This window comes from Dreissena polymorpha, chromosome 7, assembly GCF_020536995.1.
Source record: "Dreissena polymorpha isolate Duluth1 chromosome 7, UMN_Dpol_1.0, whole genome shotgun sequence".
Classification (NCBI taxonomy): domain Eukaryota; kingdom Metazoa; phylum Mollusca; class Bivalvia; order Myida; family Dreissenidae; genus Dreissena; species Dreissena polymorpha.
Genome location: NC_068361.1, coordinates 101,073,644 through 101,096,852, shown reverse-complemented (window position 1 = coordinate 101,096,852; position 23,209 = coordinate 101,073,644). Strand labels below are relative to the sequence as shown.

At 32.6% G+C, this 23,209-nt stretch overlaps 1 protein-coding gene across 1 annotated transcript in view; it reads right to left on the bottom strand.

The window, feature by feature from the left end:
• The window catches only part of LOC127839975 (slit homolog 3 protein-like), a 56,841-nt gene extending 33,770 nt beyond the window's left edge, over positions 1 to 23,071 (bottom strand). Inside the window, exons 1-5 of the mRNA XM_052368365.1 lie at positions 23,043 to 23,071; positions 20,038 to 20,109; positions 12,760 to 12,831; positions 12,342 to 12,413; positions 1,207 to 1,278 (exon numbers count right to left, since the gene is read on the bottom strand). Coding sequence (XP_052224325.1) covers positions 1,207 to 1,278; positions 12,342 to 12,413; positions 12,760 to 12,831; positions 20,038 to 20,109; positions 23,043 to 23,071 — 317 coding nt within the window. The remainder of the gene's footprint in view (positions 1 to 1,206; positions 1,279 to 12,341; positions 12,414 to 12,759; positions 12,832 to 20,037; positions 20,110 to 23,042) is intronic.
• Positions 23,072 to 23,209: the final 138 nt, after the last annotated feature.

The following is a 23,209-nucleotide window of genomic DNA, read 5'->3' as shown; positions in this document are numbered from 1 at the left end:
TCTGTCTGTGTCTGTCTGTCTGTCCGCCTGTCTGTCTGTCTTACTGCCTGTCTGTCTGTCTGTCTGTCTGTCCGTCCGTCTTTCAATCCAGCCATCCAGCCATTAATTTAAATAGTTATACTCATTGCAATTACAATTAAAACATCATCAATAACATTTACTATTCAAATGACCGCGTTTTGAAATCTCAATTTATCAAGAATAAGTCGATTTATGATATCTTTTTAATATTTGAGATTTAAGCCGGTGATTATAGTAGTACTGCACACTTTTAACACAATAGTTTCCAAGTTCGTTCAGAAAAGGTACATTCAGAACTGGCAGAAATAAATGAGCAACCATGTCTTAACCGAAAAAAATGGGAATGAAATGAGTGCTGACCTGCTTATGATCAACACATATTCCATAACAGCCCGTATAAATGGATTTCTTTGCGATAAGTACACGAAGTCACTCTGTTTTAGCCACGAAATATCGAATGAATGTAGAAAGATCGCAGTTTAGAATTTTAATTAGTACCGGTCAGTTTCATCAAATTTTGATCATACGTTCATGTGATCCAGCGCGGAAACAAACATCGTTGCAAAACGAAAAGTGTCTGACCAGAAGATAAAGGTCAATCATCTTTATGAAAATATGTTTTCTGAATCATTGGTATACATATTCAAATAGGCTTAAATACATGATATTTAATGCAATATTGCAACCAGCTCTTAGTAGTACTGTCTGAACATAACAGACAATCAATAAAATTAAACAAAAATTGTTCATCTATGCTAAAGTTCAAGTCTGAGAACGTTTTACAGTTCTTCTTTGTTCGGCACTCCTTCAAATACGCCGACGTATATGGATTCAATATCGTTGTTGGATAAAACTTGAAAATAAATTGAATAAAGCGAAAGTTTTACAACTAGGACTCACTTGATCGAATATTGTAAATAAGCTTAAGGTTGTTTTCAATTCATTTTCTTATACATCTATAGAGGAACGACCTCATGTAGCAACAGCGAGAATAGTTCACAGTATTTTGGTTAACAATATTCTTATTAGAAAGCGCAGTAAAACGAGCTGTCTATTGGGCAATCACAAAATAACAACAGCCAACGGTATTCCATCCAATCAAGCAGACCACAGACTGACACGTTCATACATAGAGAGCTGTACGGCAATAATTTCGGTACATATCATGTGTCTATTGTAACTCACATTTCTTTAAGATGAGTCAAGTCACCGAATGCCGCCCGAGAAATATTGCGAATCCGGTTGTCCCTCAGGTGCCTGAAGCAACAACAAATAACGTCATATGGTTAAACATTGAAGTAATACAGTTAAACATAATTCAAAGATTTCCGACGTCAAAAGCACTTTAATCGTATATGTATCTATATACATGGGATAGGTGTATATATAAACAAAAGGAATTGTGCAAAACACAACATGAAACTATGACAATACTTTATTTTTATTTAAAATTGGAATGGAGTGTGTGTTTTTCAGTTGGGTTAACACCATCAAACTTTAATTACCTTGACATCTGAATATGTAATCTTATTGTATTATTTGAAGATACCCCCACGTTCAAAAAGTAGTAAAACTTTTAAATAGTCATTCTTTCTAATTGTTTGGTTTCAGAAAACACAATAATTAACATTCTATACATAATGAATGCCTTAAAATATCATGCATGACCTCAACCGTTCAATATTTAATAACCTTTGCTTTAACAAATGCTTTCTTAATTTGAAGATTGCACATGCCTTAAATATGTTGCATATAAAAAACAACATGTCACAGGTTATAATATGTAGCAACTGTTTTTATTTGCATAAAACATAATTCGGATTTCCCCAAAAAATCCGATGGAAGGACATACGGACGGAAAACAATATAAAAATGTGTAGTCCTTGTTATAAACACCATGGTATAAACGCATATTTGTTCCTTGATTTTAAGGAAAACTATGGAATACCTGTAAATTAATTATTGTTCATTTCAATTCAATGACCATTCGTTTTTAAGATTCTGGCGAATACTAATACATTTTTACTAGCATTTTTATAAGAACTTCAAACACAACTTGCAAGGTACCAAACTGTACCACATAAATATGATAATCATCAAACAAGTTGAAATTATATCATATATATGATTTATTAAATATTACTACTCACTGATATTTATTTAAATTCCAGTCTCTGTATTTCGGCACAAAATAATAACAAATGTGTAAAGTATTCTTTCTTCAAACCGAATGAAGAACTTGCGTTTTTAAATTATAGGCATTGTTTAACATGTAAAGACATTATCAAATATATATATATTGATGCTATTTTATTTGTATATCAACATATTTTTCTATCACATTTTAACTAAATTTAGCTAATCATACTATTGCTCCTTTTTACTTATTCAAATCAAATACGCACCTTGCATTTTCTCCTTACAGGAAGACTTCTTATTTACTACACTCTTCGACCTAACACTAGCAATTATTATGCATTTAGTTATGATGTTTTAAAAACAATAGTTCAACACGTATTTACCAAATGTTATACAATAATAAACGTCCTCTCGTGTCTGGAAACAAAAAGTTCCTTATACCATATAACTGACTGGCATTTGTTAACTTAATACATAGCATTACATATACCGAACATAAAACATTTATTTGACATGTAATACACTGCAATATAAAAACTTCCGATACAATTTACTTTTAAATCAAAATAATTTTTTACGAAATTAAAAGAAACTGGAATTTTCAACTAAAATAATATTTTCATAGACGAAACTACAATCCCTTTTGAATAATTGTACATGTAAGTGTGCTTAAGAATAAACATTATTATCTTATCATTTGTTCATCCAGTTCCTTCTTGCAGCTAATAAACAATGAACTTTTATATGGCATATTTCTGATTGTAGCAAAATGAGGAATGCTTCTTTTCTGAATATCAATAATAATTTAACATGTATACAACCTTACTTCATTTGTATAAAATTGTGGTTGTTAAAATAATAAACTAAGCATTCCAATTGTATGATTGATTTATAGATATAAAGATATAAGGATACATTGATTTATTGATTTATTGTTGTATTGATATATTGATTTATTGATTTATTGATTGCTTTATTGATTAATCGATTTATTGATTAATTGATTGATTGATATACTGATATATTGGTTTATTAATTTACAGATTTATTGATTTTTGATTCATTGATTTTTTTTTTCTTCATCAATTGTCCATCTCCTTTTTGCCGCTGAGGATCTAGGGCCCATATTATACAAATTATTGTCTAAATATGTGTTGCTTTTTGTAAGATTTATTGCTTGTGTGAAATAGGGCTTAAGCGTAATAAACACCATTGTTAGTTGACATGAGTTATAATGGCATTGAATGTAATAATGGTATGTATTGAAGTTATGCAGGTTAACTCGTACCTCAAACTGGTTAAATTGTCTACATCATTGCACTCTTACTGTTATCCTTTCGTCGCTAAATACAATGATTAAGACCGTGATACAATATAAAATCAAATGTCAGGTAATTCAGAACGTTTCCGAACAAAATAATAAGTTTGGTCGTCTTATTCAACCAATAAAGAGTCAGATATACAAAGGGAAACCAAAGAATTTCCTATTTACATTACTGAAAACTGAGGTCGTCTTGAAATAATAATACACGCATTAAACTCTCTGAAAATCATTGGAGTGGATTCGCATGTATAATATTTACTTTCATGACGATTAAAACATTTTCAATAACACTTACTATTCACATTAACGCGTTACGCAAATCGCAGCTAAATCAATAATATGTCGATGTAAATAGTTATAAGATATCTAAGATATTATCCGGAGATAACCGAAAGTGCTGCGAAATAAACAAGATTTAGACACAACGTGTCACTGCGCGATACCATGATTTTTCATTCAGAGCGGCGAAAATGTTTAAGAAAAACAAAAATTCCAAAACATCCCGCATGAACGGATTTTTTGCAAATTAGTATTCGAAGTTTCACAGTCATAGCGACGGAAAATCGAATAAATGTAAATAGATCGTAATTCAATTCCTAATAGAAAGTATGTCTGTTAAGTTTCATCACATTTAGATCATACGTTAAAAAAAATATGAGATGTAATGCAGAAACAAACACAATATCTGCAAATGTATTACACGTATTAGACTTTTCATAGATGTGTGGTCACACTACATGTGTTTGTAAAAACGAAAATATATCTTATCGATACATCTTTATTGAAATTGTTATTCTTAACCGCTGGTATACATATTTAAATGAGCTTTAAGGGGTGTTGCTGCAGTTTTAATGATTTTTTTTTCCATCAAATATATTTTGTCCAAAATGTGTATTTAAGATATATATATAAATACTATATGACAAATGGGGTCACCGGCCTTGTTTTGATTTTATTCACCATTATATAGCATGTACTTGTTCAATAAAACTGACAAATCTCTAATTGCGTAAAATTGATTAATAACATATGAAATTGGCAACATGTAGATATTATATAAGCTAAGATACATCATATACCATTTAATTAAACCACACACTACCAATAAAATAGCATACACAAGTGAAATTTTAAGAAATTTATTTTTTATAATTTTTATGTCACCCCAAAGAACGTCATTGTTTTACTATTGTAACCACATAAATATAATTTAAAATTGTTCTGCCAAATAGAATTATGCGAAACTGCTCTAATATGTTCATTTACGTATTGTCATCATAAAACACAAATAAAAAAGGGGATCACCGCACTTTCAACAGAGATTTTTTGTTTTAACTATCACTACCGTCTACGTCAAATTTCATAAAATACAGCAATTAGGCAAAACCCAAGTACCGGTACATAGATATATAGAAATATGTATAACCATTAGAAATTATTTACAATCTTAACTGGGATCACAACAGCTTACCAAAAGACATTAATAAAAAAGAATATTTAATCACAAACATAATACCATACAGTATCAAACTCGACCTTACTCATTAATAACTTACATGCACTTGTTCACAAATTTCGGCATGTTTTGAAGTTTGTGATTAAATGCTTTAAATTGATAAATGTAAACAACAGGACTAAAGGGCTCTAGTATAAAACAAGAATGAAATTAAAGAAAGAAAAAAAAATTAACCCCGCCTGGGATCGAACCACTGCCAAATGTTTTATGAACCAACTCGGGCATTTCTGATGATACTGATATTAAAATCTCGAGTTGTGATAATAGCATCACCGGTGTTGCTATAAATATATCCTCGGTTAAATAAACTGACCCAACACCCCTTATTTCATGTTTTATACACTATTGTAACCAGTTCGGATTAGTAACGTCTGAACAAAATAGACACTAATTAAATAATAACTTCATATAATGTAATACATGTAGCTGGAATGGAAATACAATATTCAGGGTATTTCTAGCCTTAGAGTGAATAAACTTAATACGAATGATCTTATAGGTATATTTTATTGTCACGATATTGTACTTTTATCTGAAACATGGGTTCGAATTATTTGAATTAAATCGATATTAAATTTGAAAACTAGTAAGCGGTCTCCAGGTGGAATTATTGTTTATATAAGGAATGAATTTGTTAGTGAAGATGCATTAGTTTTTAAATGACATTATACAATTGTATTTGTAAAAATTGGGGCATCACAAATTAATTTATGTGATGATGTGTATATCCAATATATTAAATTGTCCAAGAAGGTAGCTTTCGCCAAGCTATTAAAGAAAGCCATACATTTTAGAGAGCATTAAAATGTATTATTGATATTGAATCATAGAATGAGAAATAGCTTAATTTAAATGTTTGTGGTGAGCCGAACTCCCATACTTCAGATTTGCCTGATTTTAAAGGCCGCGGTACTCGCAAGATGAAGGTCGGATAAACAATAACGGAATAAAGTTCTTTATTTGTGCAAACAAACCGGTTTTCGAATACTTAATGGTCGAATAGATAAAGATGTGCCTTGTGAATATATATATATATTTATATGTTGGTATCTCTGGATCTAGCGTTGTTGATAATGTGTTAACTAAACCGTAATTAATTCAGAATATATGTCAATTTTGTGTGCATGATCCAAATATTTTATCTGATCATTGTTTGGTTGATTTTGAATGGTATTTTAACCCGCCTCATAATTTAAATTCATTTGTCAAAGATAATCAAAGTTAATCAGAATCAGACACATATATATGTTGGGGATGGTGAAAATAAGCATAATAACATAGAATTGTTGTCAGCTGCTTATGTCATTGAACAAATGAATGCATGCTATAAGTGCATGTAGTTGCAGTTCTGCAAATAATAGAGAATTTGTGTATTATTTAGTGATATTTTTAACGAAGGTGTTTCCCTTTATTCAAGCGCAAACTGAAAACACAAATTGTGTTGGTTCTTGTCCAATGTATGGTTTTCTTCTGAGTCCTCAGAAAAAAATATCGACTTTAATTAAGCATTTAAATTTATTTAGGAAGAATAAAACATATGAATATCGGTCGTTATTAACTTAAAGTATAACTGAATATACAAATTGTATTAAGCAAGCTAAACAAAATATGATGATAATCAAAAAAAACGTTAGATGCAAGATTTAACAAGTTGTGTTTGTGAAACACTATTTACCACCATATATTTGACATTTGGCATTAAAGGATGACCTTTACCTTAACTTTCACCGCTAAAAATGCGCAGCGCTATGAGAAACACATGCATGCAAAATATCAAGTTGCTATCTTCAATAATGCAAAAGTTATGGCCAATGTAAAAGTTTGACGCAAACAAACCAACAAACAAACCTAAAGACAGGGCAAAATCAATATGTCGCCCAGTATAGACTGGGGGACATTAAAATGCCAAATTGTATTGGAAAATGTTAAAAATAGTCTGCTGGTCTACAAAAATGAAACATAACCCTGAAATAATTTACAAATTACTTCAAAAGTATTTTTACCCCGGAAAGCTTGTTTTTTTTATACTCCTGATGAAGACGCTGTTCACTTTGTAGAAAGGTATAAACAGCATGAACTTAATAGTATGTTTGAAGAATTAAATATCCCTATATCAAATCAGGAAATTACCAAAGCTAAAACCGAAATAAGCCCAAACACGAGTGAACGCCCTTCTATTTAAATTAAGTGTTTAAACACGAAAAAAGTATACTCACACCGTTTTGTCATTCTCTCTTTAATAAAATTTATTATCGAGGTATAACATTGCTAAGCACTCTAGAAAAATTATTTACCAAAATATTAAATAAAAGATTGCCTGTTTGAGCATAAAATTACTTTGTATATATAGAGGCACAGGCGGGGCTTAGGCCTCAAATGAGAACAGTGGATAATAGTTTTGTATTATATGGAATAAAAGCTCACATTTTAAATCATGGCACGCATTTGTGTTGTACTTTTATAGAATTTACTAGGGCAGTGTACTGTGTTGTCGGGGATAATTAAATTATTTAATGCTATAAATTGATAAACTTAGGTATTCGAGGTCTAACACTTGATATAATAAGGTCGATGTTACCACAATAAAGTCCAAAGTCAAACACTGTAACGAGTTAAGTGATAGCTACGGATACATGCTTGGAGTGAGACAGGGTGAATGTTTGTCTTCATTTTGATTGGCCATGTATTTAAATGACTTAGAATCAGAATGTTGTCCTAAAGAAATAGCAGTATTGATGTTTATGCTTTAAAAATGTTTCTTGTACTTAATGCTTATTATATGATTATTCTCGGCAACACGGCAGAAAAATTACAGAAAGGCTTAAATTTACTTCAAAATTATTGTCAGCGTTAGAAACGTATTGTAAACACTGATACAACTAAAATTATGATATTTAGAAAAGGTGGGCGATTAAATTCTGGAATTTTTTATTATAGCAGTTCAATGACTGATATTGAAAGCAAATTTAATTATCTAGGAATCGTTTTTACTTCCGTAGGTTCCTTTTCGAAAGCACAAACTACGCTTTCAGGACAGGCATTAAAAGCATTTTTATAATGAATAAATATTTATTTAAATTTAGTGATATTTCTGTGAGCCTCGAATTAAATCTCTTTGATAGACTTATAACTCCAATTTTGAACTTTGGCAGTAAAGTTTGGGGATTTGTTAATGGTATGTCCACAGAGCGTGTAAATATGCAATTTTGTAAACAAATCCTCGTTGTTAAAAGATGCACAAAAAAGACTTTGTATACGGTGAATTTTGTCGTCTTAATTATAAATCGGCCAGATAAATTAACATTATTAAGTATTGAATTGAATTGATAAGAATATCCGAAAACAAGTTTACTTAAAAAGTTATTAATGTTAGTAAATGATTGCAATATTCTTCCTAATATAATCATCTGGTGATTATTACATAAAGGCTTGCTTTGTAACTTAGTTTTTTAACGAGGCTTTTTAAAGATTTTGGAAATGATATGGAATTTATCTAATGTTAGACAAATATTTAATGATAATTTTATTCAAGATTGGAATGAGACATGGTGCAACTCCAGCATTTTGCCCCTTTTAATGTCAACGTTATTTAGATATGTACACTACTTAAATATATCGTAAACGTTTTTCTAAATTATAATGCTCTTCACATAGATTTTATGTAGAAAGTAGAAGATGAACCATACCCTCTCCCGTTCCTATGGGCGGAATAAAGTGAAATGTGTGTAACATATTAGAATATGAATTTCACTTTTTCTTAGAGCGTATAATGTTTTCATATAAAGATCTCAGTATATACCATTTTATTACAAATACCGACCTAACATGCAAGTTTATTGAATTATTTACAACTGAAAATAAAACGTTGCTACACAAACTATGCGGTTGACATATGTATGTGTTAAACGGTCGCTTTCAATTGACCGTTAAAACTGTAGTCGAATGTTTGTTTGTTTTTGTTGTTGTTGTATTAATACGCTTTCAGGACAGGCATTTAACGCATTTTTAGAATGAATAAATATTTATTTAAATTTAGTGATATTTCTGTGAGCCTCGAATTAAATCTCTTTGATAGACGTATAACTCCAATTTTCAACTTTGGCAGTAAAGTTTGTGGATTTGTTAATGGTATATCAACAGAGCGTGTAAATATGCAATTTTGTAAACAAATCCTCGTTGTTAAAAGATGCACAAAAAAGACTTTGTATACGGTGAACTTTGTCGTCTTAATTGTAAATCGGGCAGATAAATTAACATTATTAAATATTGAATTAAATTGATAAGAACATCCGAAAACAAGTTTACTTAAAAAGTTATTAATGTTAGTAAATGATTGCAATATTCTTCCTAATATAATCATCTGGTGTTTATTACATAAGGACTTGCTTTGTAACTTAGTTTTTTAACGAGGCTTTTTCAAGATGTTGGAAATGATATGGAATTTATCTAATGTTAGACAAATATTAAATGATAATTTTATTCAAGATTGGAATGAGACATGGTGCAACTCAAGCATTTTGCCACTTTTGAATGTCAGCGTTATGTAGGTATGTGCACTATTTAAATATTTCGTAAACGTTTTTTCTAAATTATAATGCTCTTCACATAGATTTTATGTAGAAAGTGGATTATGAACCATACCCACCCCGTTCCTATGGGCAAAATAAAGTGTAATGTGTGTAATATATTAGAAGATGAATTTAACTTTTTCATAGAGAGTATAATGTTTTCATATAAAGATCTCAGTATATATCATTTTATTACAGATACCGACCTAACATGCAAGTTTATTGAATTAGTTACAACTGAAAATAAAACGTTGCTACACAAACTATGCGGTTGACATATGTATGTGTTAAACAGTCGCTTTAAATTGACCGTAAAAACTGTATTCGAATGTGTGTTTGTTTTTGTTGTTGTTGTATTACTACGCTTCCAGGACAGGCATTAAAAGCATTTTTAGAATGAATAAATATTTATTTAAATTTAGTGATATTTCTGTGAGCCTCGAATTAAATCTCTTTGATAGACTTATAACTCCAATTTTGAACTTTGGCAGTAAAGTTTGGGGATTTGTTAATGGTATGTCCACAGAGCGTGTAAATATGCAATTTTGTAAACAAATCCTCGTTGTTAAAAGATGCACAAAAAATACTTTGTATACGGTGAATTTTGTCGTCTTAATTGTAAATCGGCCAGATAAATTAACATTATTAAATATTGAATTGAATTGATAAGAACATCCGAAAACAAGTTTACTTAAAAAGTTATTAATGTTAGTAAATGATTGCAATATTCTTCCTAATACAATCATCTGGTGTTTATTACATAAGGACTTGCTTTGTAACTTAGTTTTTTAAACGAGGCTTTTTCAAGATGTTGGAAATGATATGGAATTTATCTAATGTTAGACAAATATTAAAAGATAATTTTATTCAATATTGGAATGAGACATGGTGCAACTCAAGCATTTCGCCACTTTTGAATGTCAGCGTTATTTAGATATGTGCACAATTTAAATATTTCGTAAACGTTTTTCTGAATTACAATGCTCTTCACATAGTTTGTATGTAGAAAATGTAAGATGAACCATACCCTCTCCAGTTCCTATGGGCGAAATAAAGTGTAATGTGTGTAATATATTAGAAGATGAATTTCACTTTTTCTTAGAGCGTATAATGTTTTTATATAAAGATCTCAGTATATACCATTTTATTACAGATACCGACCTAACATGCAAGTTTATTAAATTAGTTACAACTAAAAGTAAAACGTTGCTACACAAACTATGCGGCTGTCATATGTTTGTGTTAAACGGTTGCTTTCAATTCGACATTAGAGTGGTTTCATAAGCGCATCGATCTAGCTAGCGAGCGAGCGATCGAGCGAGCGAGCGAGCGAGAGAGCTAGCGAGCGAGAGCGAGCGAGCGAGCGAGGCGAGCGAGCGAGCGAGCGAGCGAGCGAGCGAGCGAGCGAGCGAGCGAGCGAGCGAGCGAGCGAGCGAGAGCGAGCGAGCGAGCGAGCGAGCGAGCGAGCGAGCGAGCGAGCGAGCGAGCGAGCGAGCGAGCGAGCGAGCGAGCGAGCGAGCGAGCGAGCGAGCGAGCGAGCGAGCGAGCGAGCGAGCGAGCGAGCGAGCGAGCGAGCGAGCGAGCGAGCGAGCGAGCGAGCGAGCGAGCGAGCGAGCGAGCGAGCGAGCGAGCGAGGAGCGAGCGAGCGAGGATGCGAGCGAGCGAGCGAGCGAGCGAGCGAGCGAGCGAGCGAGCGAGCGAGCGAGCGAGCGAGCGAGCGAGCGAGGAGCGAGCGAGCGAGCGAGCGAGCGAGCGAGCGAGCGAGCGAGCGAGCAGCGAGCGAGCGAGCGAGCGAGCGAGCGAGCGAGCGAGCGAGCGAGCGAGCGAGCGAGCGAGCGAGCGAGCGAGCGAGCGAGCTAGCTATCTATCTATCTATCTATCTATCTATCTATCTATCTATCTATCTATCTATCTATCTATCTATCTATCTATCTATCTATCTATCTATCTATCTATCTATCTATCTATCTATCTATCTATCTATCTATCTATCTATCTATCTATCTATCTATCTATCTATCTATCTATCTATCTATCTATCTATCTATCTATCTATCTATCTATCTATCTATCTATCTATCGTCTATCTATCTATCTATCTATCTATCTATCTATCTATCTATCTATCTATCTATCTATCTATCTATCTATCTATCTATCTATCTATCTATCTATCTATCTATCTATCTATCTATCTATCTATCTATCTATCTATCTATCTATCTATCTATCTTTCTATCTACCTACCTACCTACCTACCTACCTACCTACCTACCTACCTACCTACCTACCTACCTATCTATTTATCTATATATCTATCTATTTTTCTATCTATTTATATATATATATATATATATATATATATATATATATATATATATATATATATATATATATATATATATATATATATACATATATACATATATATTACTATATTACTATATTATTTCACATGTAGACTTAACATATGTACATACAAATATTTTCATATATGGTTTAAATTAATAAGCTCAATAAAACTTTGAAGTTATCACACATTACTAATTACATATTTGTAAATATAATAACATTGTATTAAATTATGCATGTTGGTATTGTTTCAATAACATGCATTATTACTTTTTTAATCGTAAATTATTTACTTTGTAAACACAGAATGCATACTATGTCCACTTGGGCTTTTTGCCTTTTGAATGTAGCGTTTAATAATAATACTAATAAACTTTTTATTAGTTATTTGTACTAAATTTTGAGTCAAAATACGTCTTACAGTTTGGTTAAGTTCGGCAATCCTTCAAATTCACCGGCGTCTATGGACTCGAGACCGTTTCCCGATAAAGACCTTAAACAGAAATAATCTCAACCAAAGCGATACATAAACTACAACGAAACACTTGATTAACTATTTTAAATAAGCTATGCATTGTTTAAAATGCATTTGCGTATACGTCTGTATTGGAAAGACTAACAGATGTCTTTATTCAATTACTATATGTAGCAACAGCCGCATGATGTCATAGTTTCGTTGATAAAAAATTTATCCTTACCAGAAAGCTATCATATAACAAATGAACAACAATAAAGAAAGTTCTTCCGTTAATTTAAGCAGACATTGGAATTACACATGTATACATGGCCAGCTGGACGGTATGTATTTGAATACAAGTCATACGTCTAGTTTAACTCACAGTTCTTTAAGTTGAGTCAAGCCGCTGAACGCTGACCGAGGAATATTGCCTAGCATGTTGTATCCCAGCCACCTGAAGTAAAACCAAACAGCGCCATGTGACTAAACATTCAAACAATACAGCGAACCCATTAAGAAGGGTTAGGTGTTGATTTGAAGAACACTAAAATATAACAAGTTTACTGATAATACAAACAACACATAAACTACTGTAAGTAGTAAGTGGTAAGCAATTAGAATTATCTCCAGTGAGTTCCTGCAAAATAGCAGGTATACCTGCCTGCTGTTTGCTATGTGAAAGCACTGCAATCGTATATTGATCTATTAAGATGGGCTACATTGATAAATAAAGGAAAGTCATTTTGTAAAACACACTATGTAAATTTGACTTTACTTCATTTATATAATTAACATCGGATTGGTTTTTATGTTTTTGTCCGTTTAGTTTACAACGAAAAACTTAAACAACCTTGAACTGGCTGGGAATATGTTATTCTAGTGTCAAAAATGACAACCTGTTTTCAACGTCTCAATATATATTTATATTTATATAGAATAACATATTCCCGACATATATATATATATATATATATATATATATATATATATATATGTTTATGTCTTTAGTTCAAACTTAATAAAATGACAAAATTGACTCCCATTGTTCCCACTTACACATACATAACGCAATCCCATTTGGATTATTTTTGGTGTAACAAATATGTTGTGATTTGTTTATTCACTAATGTCTAAAATATGGTCTTTTTAGTAATAGTTTAACTTTTTAGTTAGATTTAAAATGTTATAACTATTTGTATTTGCATAAAACACATTCAGATCTTTAGACTTATTGTTCTTTCTGAAACCATACATAGTCGGTAACTTAAATACGTGTGTTAACAGCCTTTAAACCATTTATTATAATATCTTTAACTTGTTTCTATATATATATATATTGCAAACGGTTTAATATGTATTCAGGACTACGGTTAACGCTGTAGCACATCAAGGCATGCATATTGAATATATCAGTGCATCACTTAATACAATTTAAAGGTTTTAATACTGTACTACATCATTTGAGGTTATTTGCATATTCCCAATAACTATAGTACTCTACATCCCTAAAAATCAAGCAATTACTGATGAAGGAGGTATTGATACTTAGACTTAAGATGATAGAGATAATGACGATTATTATATATTAACCGAAAGCCTTAGATAAAGTAACAGTATTGATAACTCGATCAAGCCAAAGGGCTACTTTTAACACTGATCAGATTGCTGTAACTATAGAAAACAGTGATATCTCCGAATATTAATTGAAAACAAAAGGTGGAAGAGTCTTAAAATGTTGATGAGATATCCACTCGATAAATCTTTCCGTTTCCGTTTAATGTGTAGCAGCAAAGTAAATCCACACGTTTTAAAGTCATACAATTCAACAAATTAAATAATCACTGCGTTAATTTCCTAAATCAAGACAATCAACGATTCTAATATGTAAATGCGATCATAAATTTAAAGCATCATGCATTATGGGTTCTCGTTCATTTTTTTAATAAACGGTTTATATAAAACTCAATTTATTAACATGCAAATTCATATAAATATGTATCGTATTTTTTCAAATCATCTCATGACATGGTGTTTCGTTCTTACGAACCGCTATGCAGGCTACATAATATTTAATGTACGCACTGATAATTATATTTGAATAGAGAATATTTATACTAGCACCTATCATTTGATTTAGTATTTGATATAGCGACCAAGCTACTATTATAATCTTTCTCCACAAACAAGTACAGATCGATTAATGTTTAATATACAGCGGCAAGAAGAGATAAGACCAAAGTGTTTCAATGATGTGCTGTATAATGAAAGTCCTTTATATCAAGAATATATTAAAGTCGTTTAGACACATTTTGAAGGAAAAGTCGTACCTGTATTTGTTTAATTTTATTCGCTCTTCTCACCCTGAACTAAAACCAAATTGTAGAAGTACACGTATTAATTAAATAAAACATATAATTAGTACTATCATTCGAAACAGTTAACACTATTTTAGCATGTTATTAATATTGCCTAAACCATACCACAAAACAGTGAATAAAAACTAATTTTAAGGAATAGTAATAAGGAATCATTTCACATTGACGAAACTATGCCACATAACTCTGAACATAAATATACGTGTAGATTACCTATACAATGTACATTCCAACATATTCCTACGCAAGTGTATATCTCGTCACTTTGCGCGGCTGAATAAAATAATGAACCGGTCCCATTCTGTATTGAAGAAAATTTAACGAAGTTTTATATTTTAATTAATATGTTGAACATAGACCGTTATATATAAGCTAAACAGTTTGTTCACTTTAACTTTGATATTAATGTTGTTTTGAAAGATAACGATTTATTTTAATACCTTTCTACTTAATGTATTTATTCAATAATAATCTTTTTTCGGCACTGATTACAGGAAAATGACACATATTTGTATTCATAATTCATGCCGAATAAGCAAATGACATGTTCTAACTTTACACTGAATCGGTAACGAATCCTTCGAATACACGAATACGATTATGTTAAAATGTATTTTAAAACGTCCCACATTCGCACATACATTTCTCAAATAATTTCGACCATAAGTTGCTTATACGTGTCAGTTCACAAAGGTAAGTGCTCACAAAAGCCCATGCATTTTCAATTTGATGTTATTTGTTGGATTTATGGCGTGTCTTCAATTGCGTGACATCACGCGCTGTTGATATGTATTGTACTTGCATTGAAGGCAAAAGTGTGGTGGACTGTATCGAGGTAATGAAGTTTACTTCGGAACTAAAACTGCGTTCACCACTAATCGCATTCAACTATAGCATTGAACCCTCAGTCGTATCATTTCGAATAAAATGTTCATATGGTTAAACAATCTAAAATACGTCCATCAGAACATGTTCGAACATATAGAAAAATACAACTTTAGTCGTCGTCAATTAATAATAACAGTCAGTGTGCTAGTTATAATTTGGCGTTTTACTATTTAATCGTTTTCTCTATGTGTAGTGCAACACAACTGGAGCCTATTTCTCACACTTCAGATTGTGAGCATGATATAATGAAACAGAGGCATTGTATTTATAGAAATATTCAGAAGTAAGAAATGCATTCATCAGCAGTTGTCATAATCAAAGCATTAATGTGCCGATGCACTAGCATATTGTCATGAAAAATAAACGCTTACGTGGAATGTTATTCTACTAAAGACTGATACATGTTGTGTTTTATCTTAATAAAAACAAATATTAAAATTATTTAGTTATAAGTATCGATGCAATTACCTAATATTGTATTAAAATAACATTTACAAATTCCCAAAGTGGGTGCTGACGTCTTTATAGATGCATATATGTACCATAAATAAATCCTTCTTAAAATTGTATTGAATCCGTGAAAAAGGAAAATTCTAATAAAAACCTATGCATGTTTAAGTTCATTTTATGTTTTGGATTCATGACGTGTGTGCAATGTCGTGACATCACGCGCTGTTGAAATACATTGTGCTCGTTATCAAGGCATTAGTTTGGAGGACTGTATCACAGACATGCAGTTGAATGCGTACCTCAGACTGCTTTCAATATTAATCGTGATTGTCTAAAAAATTGAGCCCTCAATCCTATACATTCGTTACTTTACTAAATAAACTGGTTCAGACCATTGTGCAATACAATTAGGAATGAACGCCTATCAGAACGTTTTCGAACATATATCGAAACACAAGACTTGTCGTCGAATTAGGTCTATCTATTTTCATAGAATGGTTATTCTGAACGATATATTTACAGACCACAATGAGCAATTATAAAAAACGTATTATGCGCTATTGTCAAAAGTTCGTAGAATTAGAGAAATATGTTAGTTTTCTGTCAATGTTTTTCAAAATGCAAATGTACTAAGACATTCTGTTAATGACGTGTTTTTCGATAGAAAACGATCGGCAGTGATACCTAAACACAACTTCAACTATAAAAAACTTTTAACGATAATGTTTTATATCCAGCTTTCCTCCAAACAACCGTCATCTGTGGATTCAGGTTCGTTGTCGTATACATACCTTCTAATAATAAAAATAATAAAAAAAAACTTGAAACTTGAATAATAAGAAGTTAACTAAAGCAATCGTCGATGACCATTTTTTTGAATAAGCTTATAATAGGTTAACATTCATCTGATTATGTCTTAATATTGGAAATACTAGTAGATTTCTATATTCAAAACTATTGTGTAGCATTCAGAACAATAAACAGTGTCATTAATTCGTACCAGAAACAACTCACAAAACCGGACAGTCTGTTGGGAAAGAATAAAACAAATAAACAACAACAGACAAGTTCTTCAATCCAATCAAGCAGACCGCAGACTGACACATGGTTACATGGAAAACTTGACGTCAATTATTTCAAAACATGTGTCTAGTGCAACTTTAAGTGTGGTTAGTTTCATCAAATCACTTAACGCCGCCCGATAAATGTTGCGTAACAGGATGTAACCCAGCTACCTGAAGCAACAACAAACAACGTCATATGCTTCAACATTCAAGTTACACTCAGCTTAACATAATTTAAAGGTTCCCGGTGTGGATTAAAATACCACCCAAGTTCACAAATGTCATGATAATATAAACAACAGACGAACACCCATTGAATGGTAGTCTAGTGGCAAGCCATAAAAGTGAAATCCAGCAAGCTCCTGCTAATTTAGAGGTAAAGAGTACTGCTTCGACTGTTTGAAAAAAATAACACTGAAATCTTATTTATCTATTACGATAAGTAACTGTGTACGATGATTCAGACCAATGTACACTATAATTTAAAACATCTTTCAAACTTCTTTCATATATTTTTCAAAATGTATTCTAAGATTTTATCATCGTGTTCAACATAAAAATTGTCAGAAGAACGAAAGGAAACCAGACATATGAAAACCAAACACAACAACTCTGAAGAGCGGATGCAAGTGTATAACCATTGAGACTGCGAATTGTGTACAGGGAAACCGCCTGATTATACTTGAACAAAAATGCATATGCCAGAACTTTTGCTTAATGTTATTATATTTTGTTTTCATTTAATTTTAATTTTGAATTGACAGGAATTCTAAAACAGTACGTATATTAAATATATTTATTGTTAATTCGTATTCAAATTATTGTCGTCATGGCGATAACATATCGAATGCATGTAGACAAATCGCAATTAACTAATAGAAATTATTCAATTTAAACTCATATTGTTTTAACTGCGGTAATCTATTAATGTCGATTTATTCACAATAGTTTAATCAATGTGTTTTATATTACAGTCACAGGGCACAAAGGTCGACTTTTTAACATAGACATATCGAACGGCCGTGAAAGACGCAAACTCCAGTTTAATTTACTTTTAATTGTCTACAGTGGGGAGATTTTGCAAAGAACATCAAGGAAGAAACTGACAATGATTTATCATTTCTTTTAATTTATACAGGATGCACATACACACTACTTATGATTACAAAGATTGAACTTAGTTTAAACAAGAAATATCTTTTAAAAAAGGTACTCGACATACATCCCGACTTTGAAATAAAGTTAGATTATTACCTTTTTAAATAATTAAATTAAAAACAAAGCTTTAACTTTTAATTGCTATTTTTCACTTGCTAGTCACATATTTACCACATGACATGTGTTTTATTAAGTGCATTTAAATTCAAACCACACATGCATGTTCGTAAATAAAGAATATATTACGGGAGATCACATCATATGTGTCTTCACATGGTTATTTATAAGTATATTTTTCAACATGAACATATATAGTATTTTTATACTTAATTAACGCACATATGTCTTTGGCCATATTCAAATCACACTTTCAGGGTAGCGACATGCGAACATGGGTCTTATGGCGTTTCGGCCAGCGCAGCTTAAGCCCAGTATGCGCAATTGCTCAGTCTGGTTAGGAGCTGCGCTATCCTCTATAAAACACGCAAGGTTTCGCGGTCCCACAAGGTATCTCCCGACGAGACTTAGATAAATAATTGTATAAGTAATATTCAAACACATTACAAAAACAATCATTTTAAAAATGATCAAAACAAAACATGTTGTTTACTATTGAGTTTAATATGGATAATTAATTTGCAATTGTCACGATGTTTCTCAATTAACAGCGTATTACTTATCAGTGTGAAACAATAATGCAATTGAAATTTGTGCTTGTTTGCTTTACATAATGAAATAATGGTTACATTTATCAATTAGTAAAATGATTTCGGGTTTTTTCGGTGTTGTCCCGTTGATCTTTTCGTGAATTGGCTGATATTAATGTTGCTCATAAATAGCCTCAAGTGTTGTGCTGTGCATATTTATGTATGTACTTCAGAGTGCATTTACATTTCCCGCTGCGTCTTCGCGAATGAATCTATTGGTTGACCTGCCCATGTGAGATTTAAAGAGAGCTTTGTTACACAATTATAACAAATCACACAGTGGACTATTTTCATCATGCAAAAATGTAATGCTAATTAAACTCTTCCGCGGACTCTTTATCAGCGCTAATGCGGTTTGATTGTACAACTATTGTATCTCAAGGAAAGAACTCACCGTTTGCCATCAGTCCTCGATCTTTGAGAGATTTGTAGAACACTTGTAATTTTTCATACCGATTTTTGGAATCCCACTATTAACCTTTATTATTCGCAAGCGAACAACTCAAAACGAAGTGCGAAGTACCATACCAGAAAAGAAACTCAGATCCATCTTCAAAGAAATGGGAATCTTCAACCATTGGTTTAAATATTTAAATGAGCTTACACAAATGAGCGTGTCTATGGTTTTGAGATCGTTGGAGGATAAATACCTTTTACTAGAACAAAGTGAACTAAATGATCAACGAGGATTATACTGCTATGACAGAATTAATCAGAGAATAAATTATAACCTTTAAATGTGTAAACATTCATCTGTATTAATATAGCAAAAACTAGCATGTGTCTCTTTTCGAAAACCACAAGAGCAACAGTCAGAATATTTTCGGATGTATTGTTTAACAACATTTTTACCAGGAAGGTAACTTTATTAAGCTGACTAGAGGGTAATCATGAAGCAAAGAAACAACAAGAACAAAAAAGCATATATTAAATCAAGCAGACCACAGACTTACACATGTATAAATTACAGCTGGATGGTTTGTATTTCAATGCAAATAATGTGTCTAGTGTAACTCACAGTGTGTGTAGTTGAGTCAAGCCCTTGAACGTCTCCCGAGAAATGTTGCGTAACCGGTTGTCATTCAGATACCTGAAGTAACAACAAACAACGCCCTTGGAATAACAATTTAAACAATACAGGTTAACACATTAAAAATGTTTCCGGTGTTGATTTAAAGAACACCATAAAATAACTAGTTTCTTGATAATACAAGCTACACGTGAAACTACGTAAAACCATTACATGGGCGAGTCTTGTCGTGAGCCACTTGAGCCAAAGTTAAATTAGATGTTTGCTTGTCTGCTGCATGCTATGTGAAACGCATCCTTTTGGTATATTTATCTACAAAGATTTATGAATTCATACAAGAAAGTCATTTTTGTAAACTAATATTGTAAATGCCAAATATTGCCAAATACTTCATTTATGTATATAACACTTGATTAGACTGTGGGTTTGCGGTTGAGTTTACACCGTTAAACAACAAAAAACATTGGACTCTGAATGTTGTACTCTGGTAAACATAAAAACATATACTAAACGTGCTCATTTACATTACACCATTGTGATTTTAATTGTGTAAACTTATTTTTATTTCAAAATGAACTTTTCCAAGGTACAAATATTTTAAATTGTAATTTGAAAAAAATGCAATTTAATTATTTTAGCAGTAAATTCTGATTTGTTTTGAAAACAGAAGAAAATGTCTTCAAATGTCACAACTCATTAATATCATCGTGAAATAGTGCTTTATCGTATCCGCATTAAATGGACTAAATCATTTAATCAAAGTACTGACAGTACTGGTGTGACGATGCTTTTGAAAAGGATGGATATATATACAAGCATCAATTTAAGTTGATCTACATCATCACAATTGTGTATGTGGGTACGTAAAAAATGTTGGTACACAAATTTTGTGAACGAAAAAAATATGCAAAAAAAAAATTTGGTTACGAAACAAATTGGGTACGAACAAAAATCGGGTACGAACAAATTTTTGCAACAAAATAAAAATTGCGTACGAAAAAAAAAATGGGTACGAAACAATTTTGGAAAGGAAAAAAATGGGGGTACGGGACGTAGTTGCCCTGGGGAACTTGACCCAAAGTCAAGTCACATATTTCAATATAGGCCATGTCAAACTCAAAGTGTCAAAGTCAAATGAAAGAATGCTTTCATTAATTATTGTCCCCTTATTTACTACTGCTGTGAGTTTTTATATAATATAACTGATGACCATCATGTGAGAGAAAATTCACATTATCTTAGTATATCAGGTTCAGCAGCCTTTTAAATAACAAAGTTGGCTAGTTTTCAATGTCGCTTCTGGGGATCAAACCCGCAGCACATCCTCGTGCAATCAAAGACGACACTCTACCACTAGGCTTTTAGGAAGATTCTGAAATTTTTCGATCCCTCGTCAGAGCAACCAAACCAAAAATTTTGTCAAATATTGCTGACTCGGTATTATTGAGTCAGTTCATGAGAGATAATGGAAGATGCAACATCTCTCACGCCCCTAGCATCGCCTTAAGCAGTATTCAATTCTCAACAAGAAAGTGCTGGAGTCACTGATCCCGAGGGACCAGAAACAGGAGGGCCATGATGGCCCTGTATCGCTCCACTGTTTTTTTTTGTGAAACAAGGGCTGTTTGTAAAACATGCATGCCTCTCATATGGGCTGTCATTTGTAGTGACAGCCAGTGTGTGAATACGTTTTTTGGCACTGTAACCTTGATCTTTGACATAGTGACCTGAAAATCAATAGGGGTCATCTGCTAGTCATGATCAATGTACCTATGAAGTTTCATGATCCTAGTCGTAAGCTGTTTTTAGTTATCATCCGGAAACCATTTTACTTAGTCAAGTCACCGTGACCTTGACCTTTGACCTAGTGACCTGAAAGTCGATAGGGACCATCTGCGAATCGTGATCAATGTACCTATGAAGTTTCATGATCATAGGCGTAAGCGTTCTTGAGTTATCATCCGTTTTTCTAAGTTGAGTCACCGTGACCTTGACCTTTGACATAGTGACCAGAAAATCAATATGGGTCATCTGCAAGTCATGATCAATGTACCTATGAAGTTTCATGATCCTAGGCCTAAGCGTTCTTGAGTTATCAGCCGGAAACCGTTTTTCTAAGTTGAATCACCGTGACCTTGACATTTGACCTAGTGACCTGAAAATCAATAGGGGTCATTTTCGAGTCATGATCAATGTACCTATGAAGTTTCATGATCCTAGGCATAAGCATTCTTGAGTTATCATCCGGAAACCATTTTACTATTTCGGGGCACCGTGACCTTAACCTTCGACCTAGTGACCTGAAAATCAAATGGAGTCATCTGCGAGTCATGATCAATGTACCCATAAAGTTTCATGATCCTAGGCATAAGCTTTTTTGAGTTATCATCCGGAAACCATTTTACTTTGTCAAGTCATCGTGACCTTGACCTTTTACCTAGTGACCTGAAAATCAATAGGTGTTATCTGCGAGTCATGATCAATGTGCCTATGAAGTTTAATGATCCTAGGCATAAGCGTTCTTGAGTTATCATCCGGAAACCATTTTACTATTTCGGGTCTTCGTGACCTTGACCTTTGACCTAGTGACCTGAAAATCAATAGTGGTTATCTGCGAGTCATGATCAATGTACCTATGAAGTTTCATGATCCTAGGCCTAAGCGTTCTTGAGTTATCCTCCGGAAACCATTTTACTATTTCGGGTCACCGTGGCCTTGACCTTTGTCCTAGTGACCTGAAAATAAATAGGGGTCATTTGCGAGTTATGATCAATGTACCTATGAAGTTTCATGATCCTAGGCCTAAGCGTTCTTGAGTTATCATCCGGAAACCATCTGGTGGACGGACATACGGCATACGGATTGACGGACATACCAACATGAGCAAAACAATATACCCCCTCTTCTTCGAAGGGGGGCATAAAAAGCGTGCAATGCGCATGGGTTGAAATGTACTCAAGCATGTGACTTTCTCTTTCTATCCCTCGTCCTACTGGACGCTAAAAGTTGGAAGGGTGAGCATTTTTACATATAAATTTGGCCCCAGGGGCATAATTTGAACAAACTTGGTAGAGAACTATAAGATGTCACTACATACCAAATTTGGTAGCCATAGGCTCAATGGTTATGGACAGGAAGATTTTTAAAGTTTGCAGAAAAG